Source organism: Thunnus albacares, chromosome 6 (assembly GCF_914725855.1).
Source record: "Thunnus albacares chromosome 6, fThuAlb1.1, whole genome shotgun sequence".
In the NCBI taxonomy this organism is placed as follows: domain Eukaryota; kingdom Metazoa; phylum Chordata; class Actinopteri; order Scombriformes; family Scombridae; genus Thunnus; species Thunnus albacares.
This window is the reverse complement of record NC_058111.1, coordinates 5784896-5808566: the sequence shown is the minus strand read 5'-3', so window position 1 is coordinate 5808566 and position 23671 is coordinate 5784896. Positions and strand designations below refer to the sequence as shown.

Genomic DNA, 23671 nt, shown 5'->3' with positions numbered 1-23671 from the left:
TCGGTCCTGTTGCCCCCCCCCTCAGCTCAGGCCTGGTTTTACACCAGTCACTGCAAGCGAGCCTCTGTTTGTCTACTGGGCGTGTCTCTTTTGATCCCCACTGATAAAGCGACTAGGATGAAAGTTTTTTCTATAATTTGTATTTTTGCGTGTATTTATTTTTGTTAGGATGTGTATATTTTTTCGGTACGTTATTTATTTCTTCGCCTGCCGTGTGTGTGGTGGTGGGTGGGTGGGTGGGTAGGGGGGGGGTTTGTTCAGACTGTTCTCTGAAGAATGACTCGCTTTAGAGAATCCTTATAAGAGTTTTTCCACAATCTGCAGGTTGCAATCAGCAGATACTTCCACTGATTGTGGGGGTCGATCTTTGATGATGATCTCGTGATGAAGCAGTGCAAACAACCACATTTGAGAGGACAATACCGAAAAATGAAACGTTACAATTGGAAAAACTAGAGTCTAAAGGAGTTTTTGGAGGGTCTGTGACTCATATATACTGCTAGACATACATGACTGATGGGAGCACACACTCAATATCTAACAAAACAATAAACACTGCATTTAACTCCAAAATCCAGTATGTAGGTGTTCCTCTAATTAATGGATGTTACTGGAGAAGACTGTGTGTGTGTGTGTGTGTGGAAGCCACTGCTGCTCCAGTCCATGGCATCAGACGTGTGTTCACTGAAACGCTGTGATGCAGCCCATCATATGGTCCGACCCGCTCCTCTGTGCTCCGAGGGTTGGGAATATGATGGTGAGAAAGTGCCTTGCGCTCAACGTTTACAGATAAAGATTTGGGTTGGGTCTTTTTTGCGCATATGCAACGGTTATAAATGACGCACCAAGGCCTGGGGAAAAATTCCCATAGTGATAAGTCAGAATAATTTTATTATGAATCAAAGCCCAGAATAGGTTATGCGGCTGTTTTTTATCGGACTGAGAGCGAGTCATGTGCAGTATACATGATGTAGGACGACACAGCGTCCGTCCGTGTAACAGCTGAGCTGTGACGGTTAGACAAAGAGAAGCGGCGAGTGATGACAAGGACATGGCTCATTGAAGATTCTTGTCTGACGTTTGTCTGCTGCTTGTGCACAGATTGTTATCCCCTCAAGGCTGGTTTGTTATTATGCCCATTTGGAAACGCTAGAGCAAGTTGTCCTTTTATAAGTAATGGGAGACAAGCAGTGAGCCAATTGTTTAGCCTGTTGATGACCTTCAGCTAAAGGTCACAGCTGGTTTAATGCCAATATGTCACTTAATGCTCAGTGTGGTGAAATAAGCCAGTTTTTTGCTGAAGTACACACACTTGCATACAACACAAAGCAACTTTTATCATGATGTGATGTGAGTTTTTCAAAAACGGCCTCTTTTTTAACCCACATCAGTACTATTTCAGCTCTGTATGTGTGTTTTTATATACACATGTCCATCACAAGTATGTTTTACATGTGCCACTTGCATTTTTTTTTCCCGTTTTTCCTGCTAACCTTCCTCTTTCCTCCTTCCTCCTCCTCCTCGCAGGTCTGATGCTAGGCTGCAGCCGCCTCAGCCGCCACCATGTTCACCAAGAAGAAGAAATCTCGTATCCAGATCTCGGCTCCGTCTAACTTTGAGCATCGTGTACATACAGACTTTGACGAGCAAGAGCAGAAGTTTGTCGGGTTGCCGCGGCAATGGCAGTCGCTCATCGAAGACACAGCCAAAAGGCCCAAACCTTTCATCGACGCGACCGTCATCACCACTGTAGAGCCACGCAAGGTGGGCGGACCGAAAGCCGAAACAACAAACAAGGTGTTACCTACTGACAATTCTTAAATACTTGTGTTAAATGTCAAGAATTATGTTTATAATGCATCATGTCTCATGTTATTCAATAAGGGAAATAATAATTAGTTGCAGCCCTAGTCATGGTTTATCAATCGTTGTCACCCTTTGAATGAAATGCTGATGTGTTACTATGATGGAGTAAGTTGGTTGTAACACCTCTGCTCTTTTTTCTTAAAGTTAATGTTATCAAACCAATTCCACATAACTGAAGTGGTTCCATTTTTGAAAGTGACTCCTCCACAACTGAGCCAGCAGTGACGTTACATTTAAGGAAGACAATATATGAACGAAGAACTCAGGAAGACTGGAGTTCAGGAGCTTAGTATTAAAACTTAAATGAACCTGCCAAGTGGGTGGAGCAGTAGAGTTTTCATTGAGTTTATCAGACAGACAGGATTAATGTGGAGGATTTAATCTCTGGTCCACACTCCGGAGCAGAAGGTGGCGGTAAAACACCTCATACGCTGGTTGCCAACTGCTGTTATAAACCAAAAAGAAAAAGATTTTTTTCCCCCTAGAGTGGTACATCCTGTCAGTCGAAGTGTTTCCTATCTGTGCAGCCGAACATAGCAGCTCCCCCACAGACTATTTTACCCTGACGGTCCTGGTGTTTCCTCCACAGGCTCCACTTCACTCAAGTTGCCCGTCAGACCCGCTGCTTCTTCCCACTTTAACCTGAATAACAAACCGGGGCTCGGTGCTCCGGTTGGATCCACTTAGAGAGCCGGGGCTAACATTAGCTGAGAGGCTAGCGGAGAGTTAGCAGCAGCATGGCCGGAGGGAAGCACAGCCAGCTAGCTTCTGCTAGAAGAAGCAGCAGGTCTGACGGGCAGCTGAGTGAAGTGGAGCCTGCGGAGGAAGCACCAGGACCGTCAGGGCGAAACAGTCCATGGAGGGAAGCACAGTTATGCAGCGGAGGAGAAGGCAACAAATCGGCCTCATAATCGGCAGAAAATGTTCATTTCGGCCGATGCCAATATTTCATTTTAGAGCTTATATCGGCCGATACAGATGACGTGCCGATAATATTGTGCATCCCTAGTTACATTCACTTTCAGACTTATAAGTTGCTGCTGGACATAGTTATCATCTAAATTCATCAATGTTTTCACAATACTGTAAATAATGTGACAAATCTTATTATTACATTAGGATTAATATCAGTATTAACATGAATTATAAAGGCTCTACATTATCAGACATAATTATTGGCTAAATTCCGTTATGGGAACAATAATTTAATTATCTCATTAATCAGCCAATAGTTCATCAGCCACCAATATATCAAGCAGTTGTAAAATACGCAACAATTTGCAAGCATTCACAATGTGAACAAGCCGTTTGCAGAGTTGTACAGAATCTAAAAATAGTAACAATTCTCACCACTTTTGAATTGATTGGAAGTGTCTAATCTGAGACGACAAGCCTTGTGTGTTAGCACCTCTCATCCTATTCACACTCATCCTATGAACTTTTTTTTTTTTTTACAAAATCTCCAGACAATTGTTCGTGGCAGCAAGCTGGGAGTGGATGGCTCTCTGACATGGCTGTTGGATGAGTTTGACACGATGTCTGTGACTCGTTCTAACTCCCTGCGACGAGGCAGCCCTCCCATCCAGCCTCGCAGGGACTCCTCTTCAGGAGGAGGAGGAGGAGGAGGAGGGCAGGAGAACGGAGACCCTCACCACAGACACTACTCACACCCAGACAGACAGGACAGGTGAGGAATTACACTGCAGCTCCAGGTGGAGTGATATTACAGATTTTGAAGAAGAATAAGATTTGAAGTAGAGCTGCAGTGATTAGTTGGTTCCAGCTGGTTCCAGCTGGTTCCAGCTTCTGAAATGTGAAGATTTGCAGCTTTTCTCTGTTTTATAGCATTGTAAACTGATTTTTTTGGACTTGGTCTTACAAAACAAGACATTTGAAGGCGTCATCTTTGGCTGTGGGAAGTTACAACAGCTGTTTTTCACTATTATCTGACATTTTATTTAGACTATTATTAATTATTAGCTGCAGGCCTAATTTGAAGCATTTGATAATTGTTTGAACACACGTTGTTCCTTTCTTCTTCTTTATTATTATTCTGTCTTCTGTGCCACCTAACTGGTCCCACACGCTTAAAGCTAGAAACATGGTTCCAGTTCTAACATGTGAAGCATATTTTTGTGTTGTAGGATATTAATTTCTCTCAGATATCTGAGGAGATATCAATTTTTTAAATAGTATTTTTTTGGGGGAGTGTACCTATAGTCATCAATATCTCTACAACTAAAAGTGTTAAAGTATTCAGACTTTATGGACGGGCGCCCCGTATGGTACCAATAATATCACCATGTGGTCCGTTATTACGTGTTTTATGTTTAGCTGATAACTCTTGAACCATGAGGCTTAGAAAAACAATATTTGCACAGTAAGTTCCTGGGACGAAACCGATTTGACAGATTTAGGCCACGCCCATTTGCACCATGACATGTTTGGGTGGGCTGTGATTTTTGTTATGATATCTATTACTGTTTGTCTGTATGGGTTGCCAAACTTAAGTGGGTGTGGTTTACTACTTATTAACTGCCAAATCTCTTAAATATAATATCCCATGGTGACCAAATTCAGTATAGTTGTACAGATGAGGATGCTGAACGAGTCTGTAGCATTTGATACAAGCAACAGTAGCAGCAGCTTGGAGCAGCAATGACATTTTATTTTTATTCTAGTTCTCTGTTTACTCTCTGCTTGTTTATTCAGCAGCAGCATGTGGCACAGATGTTGTGGCATCATTTGTCCTATTTGCACTATTATCATTACTGTTTCTTTGTTCTTGATCTAAGCCTTATTATTGTCCCCACCGACCCCCCAGCCTAGCTTAACCTGGAAATATTTAAGGTTTTTTTAGTATTTTGGTTTATTTTAGTATTTTTAAACCCTTGTTATTGTGTTTAGTACTTGTATATGCCGACATCTGGGTCTGTGAGGAACGATATTTGTACATAAAGTCAACTTTGATGATTTTTTTTGATAGAAAAGAAGAAGAACATAGCAGAGGTTTGTCAACACCAGTCAAAGAGCTGTTACACCACCAGTCCTTCTACTAATCTTTGCATTTCTCTGCTTCTCAGAGACCGATCCAGACCAGATCACCACAGCGGAGGCGACCCCCGCCACGGTGAGCGCGGGGTCCGTCTCCCTCAGAGAGACGACGTAGTCCAGGGTCGACCCCAACAGCAGCCCCGGGGCCAAGAGCCCAGCAGGGCCCACAGGGACAGACCAGGCTCTGGCCCTCCTCCTCCTCCTCACAGAGACAGAGACAGAGACAGAGACCGGGACCAGGTAGGGACTGAAGATGAATGACTGTTTGGGGCCTGTGTATTTCAATTAATAATACAAAAATTTGAGTGTCTCCTCTCTCTCACCCCAACCCTGCCCTCTCTTCAGGAGCAGGTGGTCCGCAGGGATCAACCCAGCGACCACAGGCCGAAGTCCAGCTACATGGGGCGTGACGGCAGCCCTCAGTCCCCCAGAGAGAAGAGGCCTCTCTCCGGGCCCAACATCCGCACCCCAAACCTGCCAGTAACGGAGGGAGTGATGAAGACTGCCCAGCAGACCTCACGGCCGTTCAACACCTATCCGAGGACAGACAGCGAGGGAGGACGCAGCCCCACAGGACAGGTAAGGACGACGACGTGAACAGACAAGAAAGACGGGCGACCGTTTCCAGACGGGGGGGGCAGGCAGCAGCCCTGAGGGAAGCGAATCGACTGAGAGAAAAAAGGCAGACAGGTGTGAATTGAGCCAGCAGCTGATGGATGGTAGCTCTTATCACCTTGCTCTAGTTGCTCTCCAGGTCAGATTTCTCTCCTGATTCTCTTCTGAAAGCTGTTAGTGATGCTGCTGCGATAATTTATGATCTCTGTGGTTAAAGTTTAAAACTTTCTGCAAGAGAATAACTTTGTGCTTTACAGAATTGAACAAAATTGACTTTTCAGAGTTAAAAATGCACTTAAAGGTCCAGGGTTGAATTTTTTAGTCTTTTAATGTACTAAATACTTCATATTATTAAGTGTATAACTCTAGTTTTAAAGTCTACATTTGAAGCTTTTGAATCTGCCTTTTTATGCCTCTATATAAAAGTTTAGGTAAATATACACTGATGTATATATGATGTAGATTTCTCAAATGTCAGAGATCTTCCCACACAGATTACACTGTGGTAGCTACACCTTTAATATCTCTGTGTATGAGGCCGTCGCAGGTAATGTCGTAATTCAACCAGCGAGACTGCTTTGTGGGATTATTGGATTTTTATGTTATTTTTGTATCAGTGTGATGATCCTCTGTCGTACCAGCAGACTACAGAGCAGCTTCTCCTCCTCAGACTGAGAGACTCCTCAGTTCATCCTCTGCACTCCAATATAAAAATGACTTTTTTATGACTTATTATTTATTGATCCATTTATATCATTTCTGTTTTCGTGAGAAGCATAAAGGGACTACAGACTACATGTAAAATGATAATAATACATTTATCTTGAATCTTGAATCTTGAATGAAGATATTCAATTTGCTAGATATGTTAAAAACCCCAGAGCTTCCTGTTTCCAGTGATCTAAGTTGTGTTAATAAATAACTTATTGAAGCTCTGATCCTGAAAAGATTCCTCTATATTTCTTATCCTCTGCTTCTGTTTTGTTTGTGACGACCTTCTTCTGTCTCTCCTCCTTCCAGCCGGTGCGACACCATGAATCCTCCCCTCAAAACGGCCCCTCTAGCGGCTCCCACAGAGGTTCCTCCAACTCGAAACCCCCCGTGAGCCACCCGCACCCTCATCACACTTCCCACCCGAGCCTGACCCCCGAATCCACCCAGCAGCATCCACACACCCCTCACCCCAACGTTCCAGCCCCGCGGCCGCCCGTGCCTTCCGGTCCCCCGGCATCCAGCGCTCCGCCCCAGGCCCGCTCCCCACAGAGGGAGCCCCAGAGAGTTTCCCACGAGCAGTTCAGGGCGGCGCTACAGATGGTGGTCGATCCCGGCGATCCGCGGACCTACCTGGACCACTACATCAAGATAGGGGAGGGGTCCACGGGGATCGTGTGTATCGCCACAGTGAAGACTACGGGGAAACTGGTCGCTGTGAAGAAGATGGACTTGAGGAAACAACAGCGTAGAGAACTCCTCTTTAATGAGGTAACTGTATTTACTCTTCCGTGGCGTGTTATTTATGTCTCATGACTAGTTTACCTTCATGTGTATCCACTGTGTCACCAAAAATCTGTCTGATTTTTGTGTTATTTTAGCTAGAACACGTCTATGTTTAGTTTTATCCCAATGAGAACATTTTCCTGTTAAATGTATGATCACATACTGTGCAGTGTTTCCCCTAAAAAATTTTTCAGGCCTGGTGGCACGCACCAAAAAAAACCCTAAAGAGACGAGGTGTGAGCTATGACTCGATATGCTGCATTTATTAAAAAATAAAAATAAGCTGGGCCTTCCCCTCATCTGTCCCTCTCACTTACCTCACTTCTGTCACTCTCCCTTCTTCCCTTTATAGAAAACTTTTACATATTTGGTTATATTTGTATATTTGTGTTAAGAGCTTTTTTTCTATTTAGGTGTTGCCATTAGCTAACCTGCGCTCTTACTCTGCAGTAAATTTAAAGGCACGCTGACAGCAGTGGCACTCACATCGCATTGAGAGATTCCCAGGCAACGACACATAGGTTGACTCACGTTTCAGAAGAACGGCGCCGCACAGAGACTCCCAAACGCAAATGATAATTGATTTCCGAATAAATGGATATTTGGCGTTTATTTTTGGCATTAAAGAAAAGATTTTTTGGCCCGTTGGCCCACAATTATCGTTACATACATGGCGTATATAAATATTAAAAAGTCTAAATAGTAAACTCCACATTTCCCTGACACAAGCAAATTTTATAAAGGTATATTTCGCATATAAAGAAAGCAGAGCAGCCGAACACGGTATGAAAGCTCGTCTCTCTGCTAGAAATAAAATCTTTGAATAAAATGGTTACTTCAGACACGTCAGACAGATAGTATCAGATTTGCTGTCACTAGACTCGAATGGTTCATCTCTTATGTAGGTGGCAGACTATACGGCGCCATTTCACACCCACATCAGTTACTAAATGTTACTGTACATTTCAGATGTTCCAGTTGACGTACGAGTTATCAAGAACGGGGCACGGTGTGTCTGATTGCGGTTGTTAATCTATGCAGCGTCGCCCTTACAGCTAAGATTGTCTCTCTACCTACGAGGCCGCCCTGCTATTCTTCTGAGTCTAATCAGTAATGTGATTGTACCCTGTCTCTGTGTGTGTGTGTGTGTGTGTGTGTGTGTCTCTCTCTCTGTCTTTGTTTCCGTGGAAACCGCAGGTGGTTATCATGCGGGACTATCACCATGAGAACGTGGTGGAGATGTACAACAGCTACCTGGTGGGAGACGAGCTCTGGGTTGTCATGGAGTTCCTTGAGGGAGGGGCGCTCACTGACATCGTGACGCACACCAGGTCGATGAGAGACACGTTTTCATTCATTTATGTGATACCTCGCTACTTTTTTTTTTAAGGGCTTTAACCATTACGGGTGGATCTATGCCTTGTATTCTATTTAATGAATATACTTTGAAATGCTTTAAGCTTTTTAATTGCCAATGAAATGTTCTTTTTATTACTGCCTCTATGTTATAATGTATCCTGCTTTAAATTTCCCTCATTTAATCTTGCACCCACAAAACTCTTTTCTTCCATAAGGGGGCAGTGTGACCAAATGATCCTCACAGAGAGATATAAAGTCATGGCTTCAGTGTCATTTAACATTTTTTAAACAACAGCTTTGAGTTTTGATTAATATGAAGGTTTTCCAGGTTCTTCCAGCTGTTTAGCTCACTAATGTTATCTAAAACAAAGACACAAAGGTCAAAGCTTTTGTCTGGTCTGTATGTGGGTGTCACACATGTCATCAGCATTGTTTCAGAAATGTATCATATCTAAATGTAGAGTGAACTGGGGAAAAACAGTAAAACACTGACATCATCTCTCTGGTGTCTCTTTTCCTTTTTAGGATGAACGAGGAGCAGATTGCTACCGTGTGTCTGTCTGTCCTGAAGGCGTTGTCTGTCCTGCACACACAGGGTGTCATCCACAGAGACATAAAGAGTGACTCCATCCTGCTCACTCATGACGGCCGGGTATGTTCACACTGCCGTTTTCAACATAACACCGCATAAAACAGCTGCGTCTTAGTTCTTCTTGTGCCGGAAGAGCATTTCATAAAAAGCCATTTAAGACTGGCATTAAAGCTGTAAACCATGTTATTATTAGTGATTACTAATTTTTTTTTTGAAAAGCTTCCTTTTGAAATGTCAGAGGAAGGCAAAACACTTCTTTTGTGGGCTTATCAGTCACGACAATGAATAGAAGAGTGATCGGTGCGTGGTTTCACGCAGAAACAAAGTGAATATACTATCCGCTTTTTCAAATTTGCTACAGTAGACATCGGCTTTTATATGTCAAACCACAACACTGTAGTTACAGCAGAACTTTATCGACATAAAAGGCGTTTTTTCACAGCAGACATCTCGACTAGTCATAGCAGGGCAAGCACTGATAACACCTCTGTTCCATTTATTAATGTTATTAGCTACACAAATGCACCCATATGATGGACAGAGGACATGCTCCTGCTGCTTTTATTCAAAGTTTGTGTCCCGGGGCAGAGGCTGACAAAACCTGACCTAAATAAAAAAGGAAAATATTTGGAAAAGGAACTAAATGCTTCTCTGGTAACCACTACTGTGGAACTGAGGCTGATGTCAAATCACTTCCTGCCTGTTGACAAGCAAATGTCTGCTATGTGCAGAAAATGAAACCACTGTGGTTGGTTGCACAGCAAAACCAGGGGAGGGGGGGGGGGGGACTTAGCTTCTGGTGCGCCACAGTCAACATACATGTTCCCCTTTAACTGGGCAGACACTGTATGTGTGTGTTTTATTAACTCAAACTACATGTTTTAATCAGCCTTTCTGCAAGGTCACTTACACCTGCTGCAACTTTCAATGTCACACAGTACAGATCAGTTGGCCGGCTGTGCTCAGACTGAACATAAGGATGAAACCACCAGTCACGTTTAGACACGACGACTACGTCCTCAACAGTGTTGACAAAAAAAGAGAGAGAGGCAGTCCTACCGTGAGCCAAAACAAGCCACAGATGGCTAGAAGATGTACAGTATGATCTGCAGCGAGATGTAAAACACTACAATTATGATATTAAAACAAGATTACTAAAATTTGAATCACATCTTTTGATAGCAGCCATGTGGGGAAATAAAGCTGCGGAACTACTCTAACAACCAAAACTTGTTGCGTGTCAGATGATAAGGGCTTCACAACCACCTCGCTCAAACTGCATGCAAAACAACAACCACAGGTAATCAATATGGTTAAAACGAGGCTTTAATCATAAATCGTCTGTCTGGCTTGACGCCAGTTTGCACTGTAGTGTTTCAGATGTGGTCCAGACGATGATGAGGGAGGGCTGAAATGACTCTGTGTGTCAGATATTGCTGTTTGTTAGAGAACACTCTGTGCAGAAGACATGGATGTGATGTTCTGCTTACCTGAGTTTTCAGTCACACCGTTACAAGGCATTTAGACAAAGCCAGTCAGTAAGTCGAGGCATGCCACGGGGCACCTAGTTGCCTGGAGGTTAGGGTCCCGACCACAAACCCATGAACCACAGTGACCCAGATTCACATCCGGCTGGGGGTCCTTTGTTGCATGTAATTTCCCATCTCTCCCCTCCTCTTCTCGTCTATCGTATCAAATTCCCCCCAAACACAATAAAAAAAAAAGAAACAAAATGCAACCCACCTCCTTAAATGTCTTCAGTGAGTTTGTCCACACAGGTGATGAAGTGTTTTCTTCAAATTCATAACTGCACATCGCAGCATGAAGGCCTATTTTGGAAATTATTTGGTGAAACTAAGGGCACATAATAAGTAATTTGCAGCCAAACTTTCCACATCCTGCTACCGATTCGCTCACTTTCAGTCGATTAGCATGAGATTGATTGAGATTACAGATGTGATGATTCTTTTTTTTTTCCCAATCCTGGCCTCAACATCTGTCAGGCTTTACAGGTCACAGCTGCAAAGTAGCAAATGTTCTTGTTCATTCTTGATGTGCTGTGAGTTTGTTTCTCTCTATTTGATGCACATTAGTGATATCAATGATTCCTGACGAAGTTAAGGCGACATGCACTGTGAGCAAGTCACACACATGATGCTTAGATGAGCTAACTCGTTAACCACAGTATCCTCGATGCGAGTTTAGTGTCTGTGGCTTGACGTCTTTATGAGATGTGGTTTCACCCGTCTCCTCCGCCTCCAGCAGTATGCACGGCCAGTCAGACCTCTACAGCGACGCTGAAGTGCTTTTTCTATGTCATTCACAGGCAGTATGTGTGATATCTATATCTATATATATATATATATGTAAGCCTGCAAAGGCCCCTGGAAGTGCTACTTCGTGTTGCTGACTGTCCTGTTTAGGAGTTTCTGACTCCTAAACAAGTTTCTGCTTTGGTAGATACATTTTATTTTTGTTTCCTCATACTTGTACGCCTCGTTGACTTTTTTTCAAACACAGCAGGCTTTCTGAATAGCAGACACTTCAGTTTAATGATCATAACCTGTTTCATAACGCTGCCCAACAGAGTGTGACACGTGGCGGTAATTAGAAACGAACTATAAGTATTATCATGTGCAGTTATTTGTATGATTTTCAGGGAAAAAACGCTGAGTAGTCACAACACTTGCACCGAGAGCTTCCTGCTGGCTGCCGTGATGTTTTGACATGAGGCTTAGTTTGACATGTTGCCTGCGGTTTGGCGCAACAGAGGAACCAGACTCGACCAAGCTTGAAGTGTTTCTCATCAGTAGAGGGTGTGTTCGGTGTATCTGAATGCACCTGTGTGCTGGGTGGTATACATGAGAGGGAGTGTTATATCACTTAAAATAAATGGGTTCAGACATTATAACTCTGTTCTGTTTCACTCTAGTGTTAATACCAGGATTAAATTTACAATAAAGCTTAGATAAATAGTTGGATGTTGTGTTTGAAGCTCAGCCTGTCAGTGGACGCCGTTGTCATCATGTTACAGTTTTGTTTGTGAGTGTTTTCATACATACGTGCACCGGCTCTCTGTGCAAGTTTGTTTCATTTCTCTTTCTGAGCCATCTGAATCTAGTAGTTGGCCTTGTGGGCAACATCAAAGACTGCTTCTCTCTCTAGATACTCAGCCATGCACAGGCTCTCTCTGAAAGTAGGGTGGGCACTGGACTACTCAACTATGAAGGCATAGCAATGAAGTTTGTCAGATGTAGTACCTCAGATGAACCCAGATGCAATATTTACTTATATGAACTTTGCTGCATTTCCCCACAATCAAAAGATGCTGCATGTATTGCTTTGTTTTTTTAGCCCTGTAGCACCACTAGGAAAAGACTGCAAGCATTAAAAAGTGGATACAGAGAGTTGTTATTGTGTTTCTTCAACCTCACATGACGCAAATGTGATGTTAAAAACTCTCTGACGGTGCCGGTGGCTGAGGTGTGTGCCTCCTGTGGAAAAACAACACTGACGTTTCTCTACTCCTGTTTCTTCTTTTCTTTTCTTTTCCTACGTCCCTCTTTATCCGGCTTCTCTCTGTCTCCAGGTGAAGCTGTCAGACTTCGGTTTCTGCGCCCAGGTGTCAAAGGAAGTGCAGAGAAGGAAGTCTCTGGTCGGCACGCCGTACTGGATGGCACCAGAGCTCATATCCAGACTGCCTTATGGACCAGAGGTAACACTCAGGATTTACTGTTATTTAAGCAAACACATCTCTTCTCACTGTCTCAAACAAAAGAACTGACACGCTCGGCTCAGATGTCTTCAGAGTATAATGGCTGCCTACCCGAAAGGCACAAAAATAGCAGATGAAGTCATCAGCCCTCGCAAATAAGTAAGAGATGTAATAAGGCACAGCAGCAGGAAACTGCTTTGCTGTCTAAAGGTCTGTCTTCCGTGTCTTCCAGTGCTGCTGATCTGTTTACAACGAGAGTTGAACTGTTTTTTAGTGCAGAAAAATTAAGATTTTTTTTTTTTTTTTGCAAAAGACTGAAAACATTTCTTCCTCTGTGCACTCTGAGCACCAAGACAGCGTGGAGATAACTAGTGAGTTACAAACCGGCAGTAAATTTAAGCTCAAAAGTTAATTTATCCTCTCAGTGACTCCTGTGCAGACATTTTGTCATGTGTTTGAAGATGATGTTTGGTCTTAGTTTTCTCCTGTTAACAAATATTTTTCAAATTTATCTCCACCCTTGAAAGATCTTGCTAATTATGAAACAATAGTAATACGCAATGCTGGTAAGGGATGTTTAGTATTATTGCAAAATAAAGAATCTTACTGTAATTCAGTAAGAAATCAGTTGAGTAACACAGATTTCTACACCGCTCTGAGTTATGTTCCCACGCTTCACTTCTCAGGTGAAATTAGAAACACTCTTGATTGGGCAATAAGTAATTGATTAATAACACAGGATGAATATAGATTTTTGTTACAAAACCATCCCATACGCCCAATTTCTTACACATTACTAAGATCCATAAACATTGTCGAGAACCTGTTCCGGGGAGTCCTGTAGTGTCAGGAAGAGGTAGGAGGTGGAGGATCCTTGGACCAGCAGCTTCAGGTCCCTGTGGACTAAACCAGCACAGGGTGACCAGCTCCACGTCCACAAGACAACGCCCATGTCAGGTCACGACCCTGACAGAACAGAATGAGGCAACTATAATATAACTTGTTGCTGTGATATAGCAGATAAAGCTGTTGAGATCCTCGCAAATAAACCGGACATTAACAAGGTCATCGTACACAAAGGCACCAATGACATCCACAAGGACCAGTCTGACAGTGAGACATATCTACATATCGGGTCCCGTCCCCTCCTGTGGCCGCGGTGTCGGGCGTTTTAGCAGGATACCGTCTCTGCACACCTGGCTTCCATCAGCCTCTTACATCGACAACTTCAACCCTCTTCTGGGAACACAGATATCCAAACTGGCTGGTGGCAAAACCACTTTCAGCAAACATTTGGTTCTCTGTCACCCCAGTGCTCCGCTAACAAGACGCCCACTTGCTCTGACCAGTCCCGCCACTATCGATGTCCCCGAGGTCCTAGCGCCAGTCTGATTGGTTCCCTGTGCTTCTGTTCTGTTGTTCTTGAGGAGACAGGAACAACCGTGTAAATGCTCCCATTACAGACAGATCTATATACAATTGGTCAGTTGTACATAACATTCGCGTTATTTATAAATCTGGCCGCCAAGGTAGGCATAGAAATCAAATTTATCCTCCTGTGTCTGTTGTGCCTTCTCGTCTGCCCCTTTGTTACATCTAAAGAGCATGTTTCACTTAAAAAAAACACATCTCAAGAATTTGAAATACACCCGGGGGCTCGGACTGTTGCATTTAAACATCTTCAGCCTACTCTTAAAAGTCGACTATATCCTCATTTTGATAAATGTAACCTTCCCAGACGTCCTCGCTCTGACTGAAACATGACTTTTCCCTTAAGATCCCAAATAATGGCGTTACTTTAGATAGATGTGATCGAAGAAGTAAAGAAATAGAAGAAACATCCATCTCATGCTATTCATCTACAAAGCTTTATTTATATCTGATGTTTTTTTATGATTCTTGTAAACGTTTGAATGAATTCCTTGTTTATTGTGTAGTTGTTGTTGTTGTTTCTGTCTGCTGATTGTGTTTTTTTGTCTTATGAATGTTTCTTGTTTTCAGGTCTCTTTGAAAAGACAGACTGCCTGATTAGATGAAGATCAAATAGAATATATTGATGACTTGTTTTTTTTTGTATTTACTGGTACATCTGAGGAACTAGAAGCATTTAAGGGGGTATCTCAGCTCTAGGTTGCCCTCTGTTACATTTACAGTAGAGGCAGGTAGAGAATCGGTGTCTATTTTGGATGTGAGAGTGAACAAATCTGAGTTACTACAGACAAGATAACTTGACTATTTACATTAGTCAAGTTATCATCCTCACAGCCTGGAGAGGAAACTCGCCTTGCAGTCATCTGTGGGGAATGAAAAGAATCTGTAGCTCTGGGGAAGAGTTTTATAGATAGACAGACTAATGAGCTGTGTGTCCGTTTCCAAGAAGAGAATTACAACCAAAGAATTTTAAATGCATGTTTGTCTGAAGCTTGTTGAAAAAGATAGAAGAAAATATCCTTCCAGGCACCAAATCCTCCTCCTCTTAAACAACGATGTTGTCCTGAAGTGTCGTCAGAAAACATCTGTATAGTTCGTTAACCCTCCAATATTCTCTACTAAGCAATTGAGTAATTTTTTTTTTTTACATCCGCACACAAGCAGAAAAATGTAAGTCAGCGGTACAGTCGCATGTAGGACCGCACATGTAGTCCGACCGTTGAAAAAAGTCCTTGTGGGTTTTGCTACGCGGGCAAAACAAGAAGGGAACTGAGAATTAGGATTTCCGAGCGTTAGGGAAGCACCAGAAATAGGGATGAGAGGTCTCCCGTAGCCAGACATTTAAATTGTGCTGACGGCGGAGTTTGTCGGCTACAGTTCATGGGTATTGAGGCCGGTAGGCCACAGTTGAGGCGAGGAGACAGAGAGGGGAAACTACAGAGAAAATCCAAGGAGCTTAAACCATCTATTGTTTTCATCTTGCTTTTTATAAATACAGATGTGTATTATTGACATATTCTCTCTGGAGGTTCTGCACATGATGACTGTACATATGTACATACATGCATTTTCTTATTAGTGTGTAAATTAATTGGTCGTTTATCTGGTTTTTGCAATAACAGAATGTTCCAGAATGACCTAATTTTTCTTATTAGTGTTTGTCTTTTGATGATATTGCTTTGATGATGTGTATCAGCTGGTGGTTAATCACTGGCGGGTTCCTGCCTGCTGTTATATGTAGGTCCCGACCACATAGGTCTCAGAAACGCTGAGCTAAGCCCAGGGCTGAATCCATTTCCTTCCGCTGCCGTGCATCATTAAAAGTGTTGCATGCTTTATTTGTGAGTGTCGATGACATTCATTTGCTCTCGTTCTTCTCACCGTCTCCAGGTGGATATCTGGTCTCTGGGTATCATGGTCATAGAGATGGTGGACGGGGAGCCTCCGTACTTCAACGAGCCGCCGCTCAAAGCCATGAAAATGATTCGAGACAACCTGCCTCCCAAACTGAAGAATCTGCACAAGGTACAAAGACGGAAAACAAAGGCTGAAAGCTCTGATACGTTGCACCACCATCTAGAACAAAATCAAACACATAATCACCAAGTGTTTGCAGCTGCAAGCAAACCAGCTGTGAGGAAAAGGTTTGATTATAAGCTGTGTCATTTTTTTGGGTGTCTTGAGGTTGGAAAGTGACACACCAGATTAAAAACTAGTGTTGGGTAATCTATGACCTTTATTTTTTTATTGGTTTCTTCTTTATGGACTTCATTGAGCAACAATGATAAAGTGGTACTGGCACAGTTCCCAGTACCACTTCCACCTTACTTGACTAGTGGTGGCCTGTAATTTACAACAATCATGCACTTCTTATTTGCACAATTAAAGGAGTGGAGGATATCTAAATTAGAGCAGCAGTCAAACAGAAAGTAGGGCAAAGATAGGAGGAATAATAACACTGTGTTGTTGTTTCCTCCACCAGTTACTTTGCACTCCAACCACAGGGCAACTGGATTGATTGTGTGTTTATACGTCTTCAAATGCAGTTTATCACTTTCATTTTCACACACTCAAGAAATCAGATTATTTCTGGCTGAAGTCAAACAATCTGATCAGATTAGCCAAAATGATTCAAGCCAGTCAGGCTATAACTGAAACTAAAATAAGTTAATTTTAAGTTGGTTTTCATAGCTGGAAAACACAAATGTATGCATACAGTAAGTAAAGTCCGCATTTCTGTTCCTGTCACTGAGCAGCCGTCAGTCCAAATTCTCCGACTAGAAAAGAAAGTTGCTTTTAGTCACTGAATCACTGAATGGGTCTCAAAATGTGACCTTTTATTTTAAAATAGACTGTAGAGGAGATTACTGACAAAAAGGAATTCATGTGAACTCTGGTTTAATATCATTAAATTATTGTGTGAAACTGCTATCTGATTTCATACCCAACAACTCCACAACCATTTGCTTTTGTTCATGTGGTTTGATTGACACACCACCCTGTGATTTCCCCTTTTTGTGCCACTGACCTACAAACACTTTTACTCACTACCTCTTAACAGTCCTGCAGCATAGTATCAGTAACACCTGACTGACTCTCTCTCTCTCCTCTCGCTCTCCCAGGTCTCCCCTCTGCTCAAGGGCTTCCTGGACAGGATGCTGGTGCGAGACCCGGCTCAGCGGGCCACAGCCAGCGAACTCCTCAAACACCCCTTCCTGACGAAGGCCGGCCCGCCGTCCTGCATCGTCCCGCTGATGAGGCAGAACAGGATGAGATGATGATGACATGTGACGCAAAGACCTCCAGACCGTCTGGAGGGTCAGCGTGCGCAGGTTTCAGATGGAACAGAATACTCCTGCACACAGAGAGGAGAGGAGAGGAGAGGAGTGGGGCCCACAGAGGTCAGAGGTCACGGGTTGCTCTGTGTTATAAGGGGCAAAACACTCGGGGAAAAATACTGTGAGCTGCGAAGTGTAAACTTGGGTGTGCAGGAGTATTCTACTTTTCTTATGTGAATCACTGAACTGTGGGGAGGTTACTCCCTGGAGAAGAGGCAATAAGGAGGTGTGTGTGTGTGTGTGTGTATGCGTGCGTGCATGTGCGTGCAAGTGTGTGTGTGTAAACATGTGGTCAACACTGTTAATGACAGTGTTTCATGGCTCATATATGAGTGTGAGCTCTCGCTTTGAGTCATCAAGGTGAGGGGGGGTGGGAGGGGGGAGGAGGCGGCGGCGGCGGAGGAGAAGCCACAACTTGCTCACTCGATCTCTCGTAAACATTTATTCGATTGAAGGGTCTGACCTGGAAAAGATTCAAGACTGTGGCTGTTTTTTATTGTTTGTTTGTTTTTGTTTTTTTTTTCCATTTGGACCTTACCTGGATTTGAAGCGTGAAGGTGGGGTTTTGCACACCAATCAGAAGCCCGTATGTTAGTTTTAGAGACAGATAGAACGACCCCCTTTTAATCTCACTGTCGGACAGTCTGGAACCCGAACTTTTTTTATTTTTATTTTTTCTCTCACTACAAAGACTTCTCACGCAGACGGATCCCCAGACTCGGACACTCGGATCCTCATCACACACACCCAGAACTTACTACTACTGAGGGAGGAAATCTTTTGACTCACAAATGAGTCACGTGGACTTTGTAGCCATATAAATACTAGCTTCCTGTTGTAAACAAGCAAACATACACTAAGTCAAAAAGGTAAACACTGGAGTTGTGTTTTTTTTTTTTTTTTCCTCTTATTTCCTTCTTATTTTCCTGTGTAAGTACAATGAACATAGAGAGATATATCAGTTTTGATGTTTTACTATCTCTATTTTGTGATTTTTATGATGATGATGATGATGATGATGATTTGTTTCCTTGCTTTATTTTAGAGTGAGATGTGATGAATTTTTTGAAGCACTGTCAATGAGAGATAGAAGCTGCACTCCCAGTTGATTCCAGCATGCAGATAATAGACACTAGACTTTCTACTTTTTTTTTTTTGTTTTTATTTTGTTTGTTTTTAGATCAGACCAGGTTAAGACTCTCTGATGCCTCTCAGACAAAAACACGGACGAGAACATCCTCCGAAAACTGAACTGTTTTCCTTTTTAAACAGCTGTTTTTGTTACCGTAGCGTTTCTAGAACTGTTGGCTCGTCCGCACCCTACTTATCTTAATTTACTATTTCAGCTGATAGACGTTACTCACTTCACGATGGTTCACTCATGATCTTTTGAACATGAGCGGCATTTTTTTTTTTTTTTTTTTTTTTTGAGTTGTTTTTCCATGGTGCACGTCAGCTTCTTCGTCACGTAATCGCTCTCCTTCAACAAACAAACAAACAAACAGTGAGTGCTGTTTTCAGTAAATGGCCAGCTGCTGACGTGGAGAAACGCTCGTGTACGATGCCGGTTGTCCAATTGACTCGATTAATGTTTGATTTCCCCAGTCGATGCGTCTGACGGACCGCTTCCTAATCCGCCTCTTAACGTGAGTGCCTCAAAGGAGCGAACAGTAGGTCTTTGTCATCTGGCGAGTTCCTTTATTTATGAGCGATTAAAGGAAAACTCTCACACTACTCAGTGCCAGACATAGGAGTGTTACAGATAAGGAAGAAACGCTGTTTTGTTTAAATTTACATCTCCCATGAGAGGCACTGCTCATACCCGTAATGTGTGTGTATATATATATATATATATATATATGTATGTGTGTGTGTGTGAGAGAGAAGTTATGAAACTGTGATCATTTCTGTTTGCATTTCTGTGTGGCTTCTGTGAAAGTGGACCATTACTCAAATGATGGATAGATAACAGAACTACTTAGAAGAGAGGAAACACTTTGATGAGAATACACTAGTGAATAGCAGCTGCTAACGTGCACCCACACACACACACACACACACACAAACACATGCATGAGCCGAAAACATTATTATAAGACCTGGGTGAAGTTTTCTCTGGATGGCACTGAGAGAGCATGAACCTCACATCCGTATGACATCTTTTCTGTTGCTTCAGTTTTTGAAGTGAAGTCATTACAGCGAGTGTGTGTGTGTGTCTGGCTCTGAGTGCTGCCAAAAATGCAGGTGACCTCCGCTTCATACTGTGCCTGAACGCTTCCTGTGTAGACAGATAGCCACGTAGCACAGGCTGTTTTTATCTTGCAGCTTTTGTTTCGCAGGCTGTGTAGACACAATGTGGGGTTTTTTCCACATCAGAACATTCAGTTTACTGCAAATCAAACTAAATTTACTTTCAAATATTGAACTGATTGTCTCCCTGTACCAGAAATTACACAAAGATTTCCTTGGAAGCCTGAGTGAAACCATAGAGAATTAATTATAGTTCAATTTGGCCCAGTTCTGGTTATTAAGACGCCCACTTCTGGTCTGAATCAGCAGCCTTCTGTGGTTTCACACTGTACCTTGTAGCAATGATCAGGCATTTATACAGAAGATTAAATTAAAGATAAGGCGGTCGCTCTGTTACAATCAACCCCTCTCAAGGTAATGAGACACGGAGATGCGCATAAACACGGACCCTGCGGACACATTCCCCTCTCTAGGCCAAGGCTGCTGTTTCCATTCCTTCTATGTCTTCCAGTCCAGCTGCTGCAGAGAGCCTCCTCTCATCAGACCAGACATCAGTCATGTAGCATTTTTTTAAGACTTTTTCAATTCTGAACCCAGAACACTTCCATCTCCTGTCAGGAAAAAGTCAAAACCGCGACTAGAAAGCAGCAAACGCTGTACGCAGGACATTCATGTACTGTATATACTTCAGCTGTAGCTCCCGCTGATACAGTGAATGATCTCTTCTGTGGATTCAAACGTAGAAACAATCGTGAGGCCTCGTACTAAAAGTAGCATGGCAGGGCAGGATGAAGACCTCGAAGCAGGAAGCAGGCTTTATTCCAAGTGAATAGTTTGTTTTATAACAACGGTTTAAATAGAACGATGTGACCGGTGAACTAAAATTAGCGTCACCCTGTAGTTAATGTTGCGTTGCTACACACTTCTTCAGAGATGTAACATTAATAACTACTGCGTTCATGTAGAAACAGGGGTAATTTTCCCCTTGTGGGTACTGTGATGACACTGACTTAATTAGTCTGCAGCTTAAACCACAGTGAAAACACTTCCTTCCAGTCGTTTCATTCATCGCCTGTCAAACTTCAATCTCCATTCATGTTACCACATAGTTAAACACTGTCGTCAGTAGACTTTATTTTTAAAAAGTGAACAATTCCCCTCCATTTAGTTTCCATTTCCTGACGTCATCTTTTTCGTGCCAAGGCCGGAGCTGCTTTGAGACGCTACATACAGGTTTGAATGTAGGTTAATGGTTTACCTCGTCCCCTGCCGCTTTTTTTTTTCCTTCAAAACATTCACTCAGAAGAAATTTATGGTAGGTTGTTTTTTGTACTTTGTCACCTTGGCAGCCCTATCGGATGATACGTTTTCAGCTGTGTCAGTCTCATGATCTGTTTTGTGGTCAAAAGTGGAGCAAGCCGATAATGACTCACAGATGAGGAAACGATTGCGTCTGGGTTTGATTATAATCAAAGACAGGACGGCTTAACTAAATAAAACGAGACACTAAATGACAATCAGGTGTAGCTGGAAGCTGTAGCTGTTATATTCTCAGATAAGACACTTTGTATTTTCCCGTTTTGTTTTGTTTTGAGAGACTATTTCCTCACAATTAGGATCTTAAATGTGAATATCGATACCAACTGTATTCTTTAAATCCATCTTAAGACTTCTATATCAATTCATCACTTGCTTTGTATGTTTCAAACACTTCATTTTCATTCAGGAGATTAACAATCAGTAGACTTTCTAATGAAGGGGAGAACATGCCACCTGCTAAATGCTGGTATCTTGTGTGTTTCCTGCTGTACTTTTCAAGAAGCCCAGCCGGCTAATATTGTGACTTAGTCCCGGTAGTATGTTGACGAGTTTGTTTTTTTAGTTTCTTGTCTAACTCATCCAGGTGTAAACAAACACTCTAATTGTATTACGGACTTTGTCGTTGTTCCTGTTACACCTCCTTCTACATTTCATTACTTTTCCTTCGATTATCAATATGAAGACGGCAGATCTTTTCTCTCTTTTTCGTGATGTTTCTTGTGAGGTAGACTGTCACTACGTTTGCATGGTCCACATTCTGACGGACCCTCCTACTGTTGAGTGTGTGTGTTTGCGTGTTTGTGCTTGTGTGAGGATATGTTTGTATATGTGTGTGTGTGCATATTCATGCCTTAACATTCACAATCGCTACTTGACAGACGACGATTCTGACTCGACGCTACGACTGTTAACGAAAGGAAACTCGGGTGACGCCTCTCATGTCGCGCGTAGTGAGAAATCTTCAAGTCAATTTTTTTTTTTTTTTTTTACGTGGTTTGTATGTGAAGTGGTGTAAAAGTTTAACATTCCTCACAGTTTTCAAGTTTCAAGAGACCACTTCAGATTGAAAATTTTCCACATATTTAAAAAAAAAAAAAAAAAAAAATTTAAAAAAAAGAGGAAGAAGAAGAAGAAGAAGTGGTTACTGAGTGCCTCAAAGTCTGCGCTCTTGTCACCTCTGTTGCATTTTCTGAGAGAGTCTAAAAGGATTTTTCAAGAAGCAGGACCGCCGGGGGGGGGGTTTCATGTTCGATGTGTGTTTTCAGTATCTCGCTGCTTCACACCACAGAGCTTCCGAAAAAGCTTCCTGTTGATCTTTTTACTAGTAGCCGACGAGCAGCTCCGGTGCTGCGCGTCGTTCAGGGTTTAGTGCCTTGCTTTGCTTTAGCGGCATCTCGACAGATATATTTTTTTTTTTTTGAGGCTCGTCCTTGTTAAGTGAGTCGTCTTGCTTCTTTTAGGGAAAAAACAAACCTGCAGGATTTACTGCCGGTTTCCACATCCGGTTACTGAGGCTCATCTCTGGTGTCTCCAGAATCCAAGACCACTACTGACCAACCCACATGCTCTGTAAAATATGTGACAAAGACAAATGAATCTTCCTCTAACGGACTGTTAAACTTCTCTCGTCTCTGGTTTTAAAAGATGATTTTTTTTTTTTTTTGTTGATCTGTTGCATTATTGACATGTTTTTGTCAAATGTCAGATTCCAACAACTGTACCTGCACCATCTTGTTATTGTAAATTTCACTGGTATTGTAAAAACATAGACTTCACTTTGCAAATTTTACTTTTTTTTTTTTTTTTTTTTTTTGCAAATACAGCTTTTGTAAAAGTCATCTATGGTGTCGCTGTTTTCTGTGTTCATGTTGTTCCTTCCAGAGATAAACAGACTCGTCTCTTCTCTCTCACTGCAGTAAAAAAAATGTTCTTCGCTCATAACTTTTACAAGAAGTAAAACAAGGTCACAGCTTTCATTGATGAATGTAGAAAAGATCCAAACACTCACAAAAGTCTAAGAGACACTTGGCGTGCTAAGTATGTAGCGTTTAACCTGTTAGTGTTGTGAGCTTGTGATGAGGAACCCAGGACATCCACCACCCTGCACTACACGTTCTCACTAGGGATGCACGATATTATCGGCACGTCATCGGTATCGGCCGATAAAAGCTCTAAAATGAAATATCGGCATCGGCCGTTTCTGCTGATTATGAGACGCCGATTTGTTGCCTTGTTGACTGTTTCACCCTGACGGTCCTAGTGCTTCCTCCGCAGGCTCCACTTCACTCAAGCTGCCTGTCAGACCCGCTGCTTCTTCGGTTGCTTCCTGATTTGTTATTCAGGTTAAAGTGGGAAGAAGCAGCGAGTCTGACGGGCAGCTTGAGTGAAGTGAAGCCTGCGGAGGAAACACCGAGACCGTCAGGGAGAAACAGTCTGCAGAGGAGCTGCTAAGTTCGGCTGCACAGATAGGAAACACCTCAGCTGACAGGATGTACCACTCTGTTTGGGGGGGAAAAAAAATCCATTGGATGCATTACCGCCACCTTCTGCTCCGGAGTGTGGACCACAGATTAAATCCTTCATATTAATCCTGTCTGTCTAATGAACTCAATTAAAACTCTACTGCTCCACCAA

General features: G+C 42.6%; 1 protein-coding gene across 4 annotated transcripts in view; it reads left to right on the top strand.

Annotated features, from left to right (window-relative positions):
• pak4 (p21 protein (Cdc42/Rac)-activated kinase 4) overlaps positions 1-22875 on the top strand; it is a 44007-nt gene extending 21132 nt beyond the window's left edge. For 3 of the 4 annotated variants that reach the window (XM_044353782.1, XM_044353783.1, XM_044353784.1), the window contains exons 2-11: positions 1528-1797; positions 3333-3553; positions 4950-5160; positions 5266-5499; positions 6556-7017; positions 8230-8363; positions 8917-9043; positions 12573-12698; positions 16020-16154; positions 17252-22875. In XM_044353782.1, coding sequence (XP_044209717.1) covers positions 1564-1797; positions 3333-3553; positions 4950-5160; positions 5266-5499; positions 6556-7017; positions 8230-8363; positions 8917-9043; positions 12573-12698; positions 16020-16154; positions 17252-17407 — 2040 coding nt within the window. In that variant the 5' untranslated portion in view covers positions 1528-1563 and the 3' untranslated portion in view covers positions 17408-22875. The remainder of the gene's footprint in view (positions 1-1527; positions 1798-3332; positions 3554-4949; positions 5161-5265; positions 5500-6555; positions 7018-8229; positions 8364-8916; positions 9044-12572; positions 12699-16019; positions 16155-17251) is intronic. The other variant, XM_044353785.1, reaches the window with a different exon arrangement.
• Positions 22876-23671: the final 796 nt, after the last annotated feature.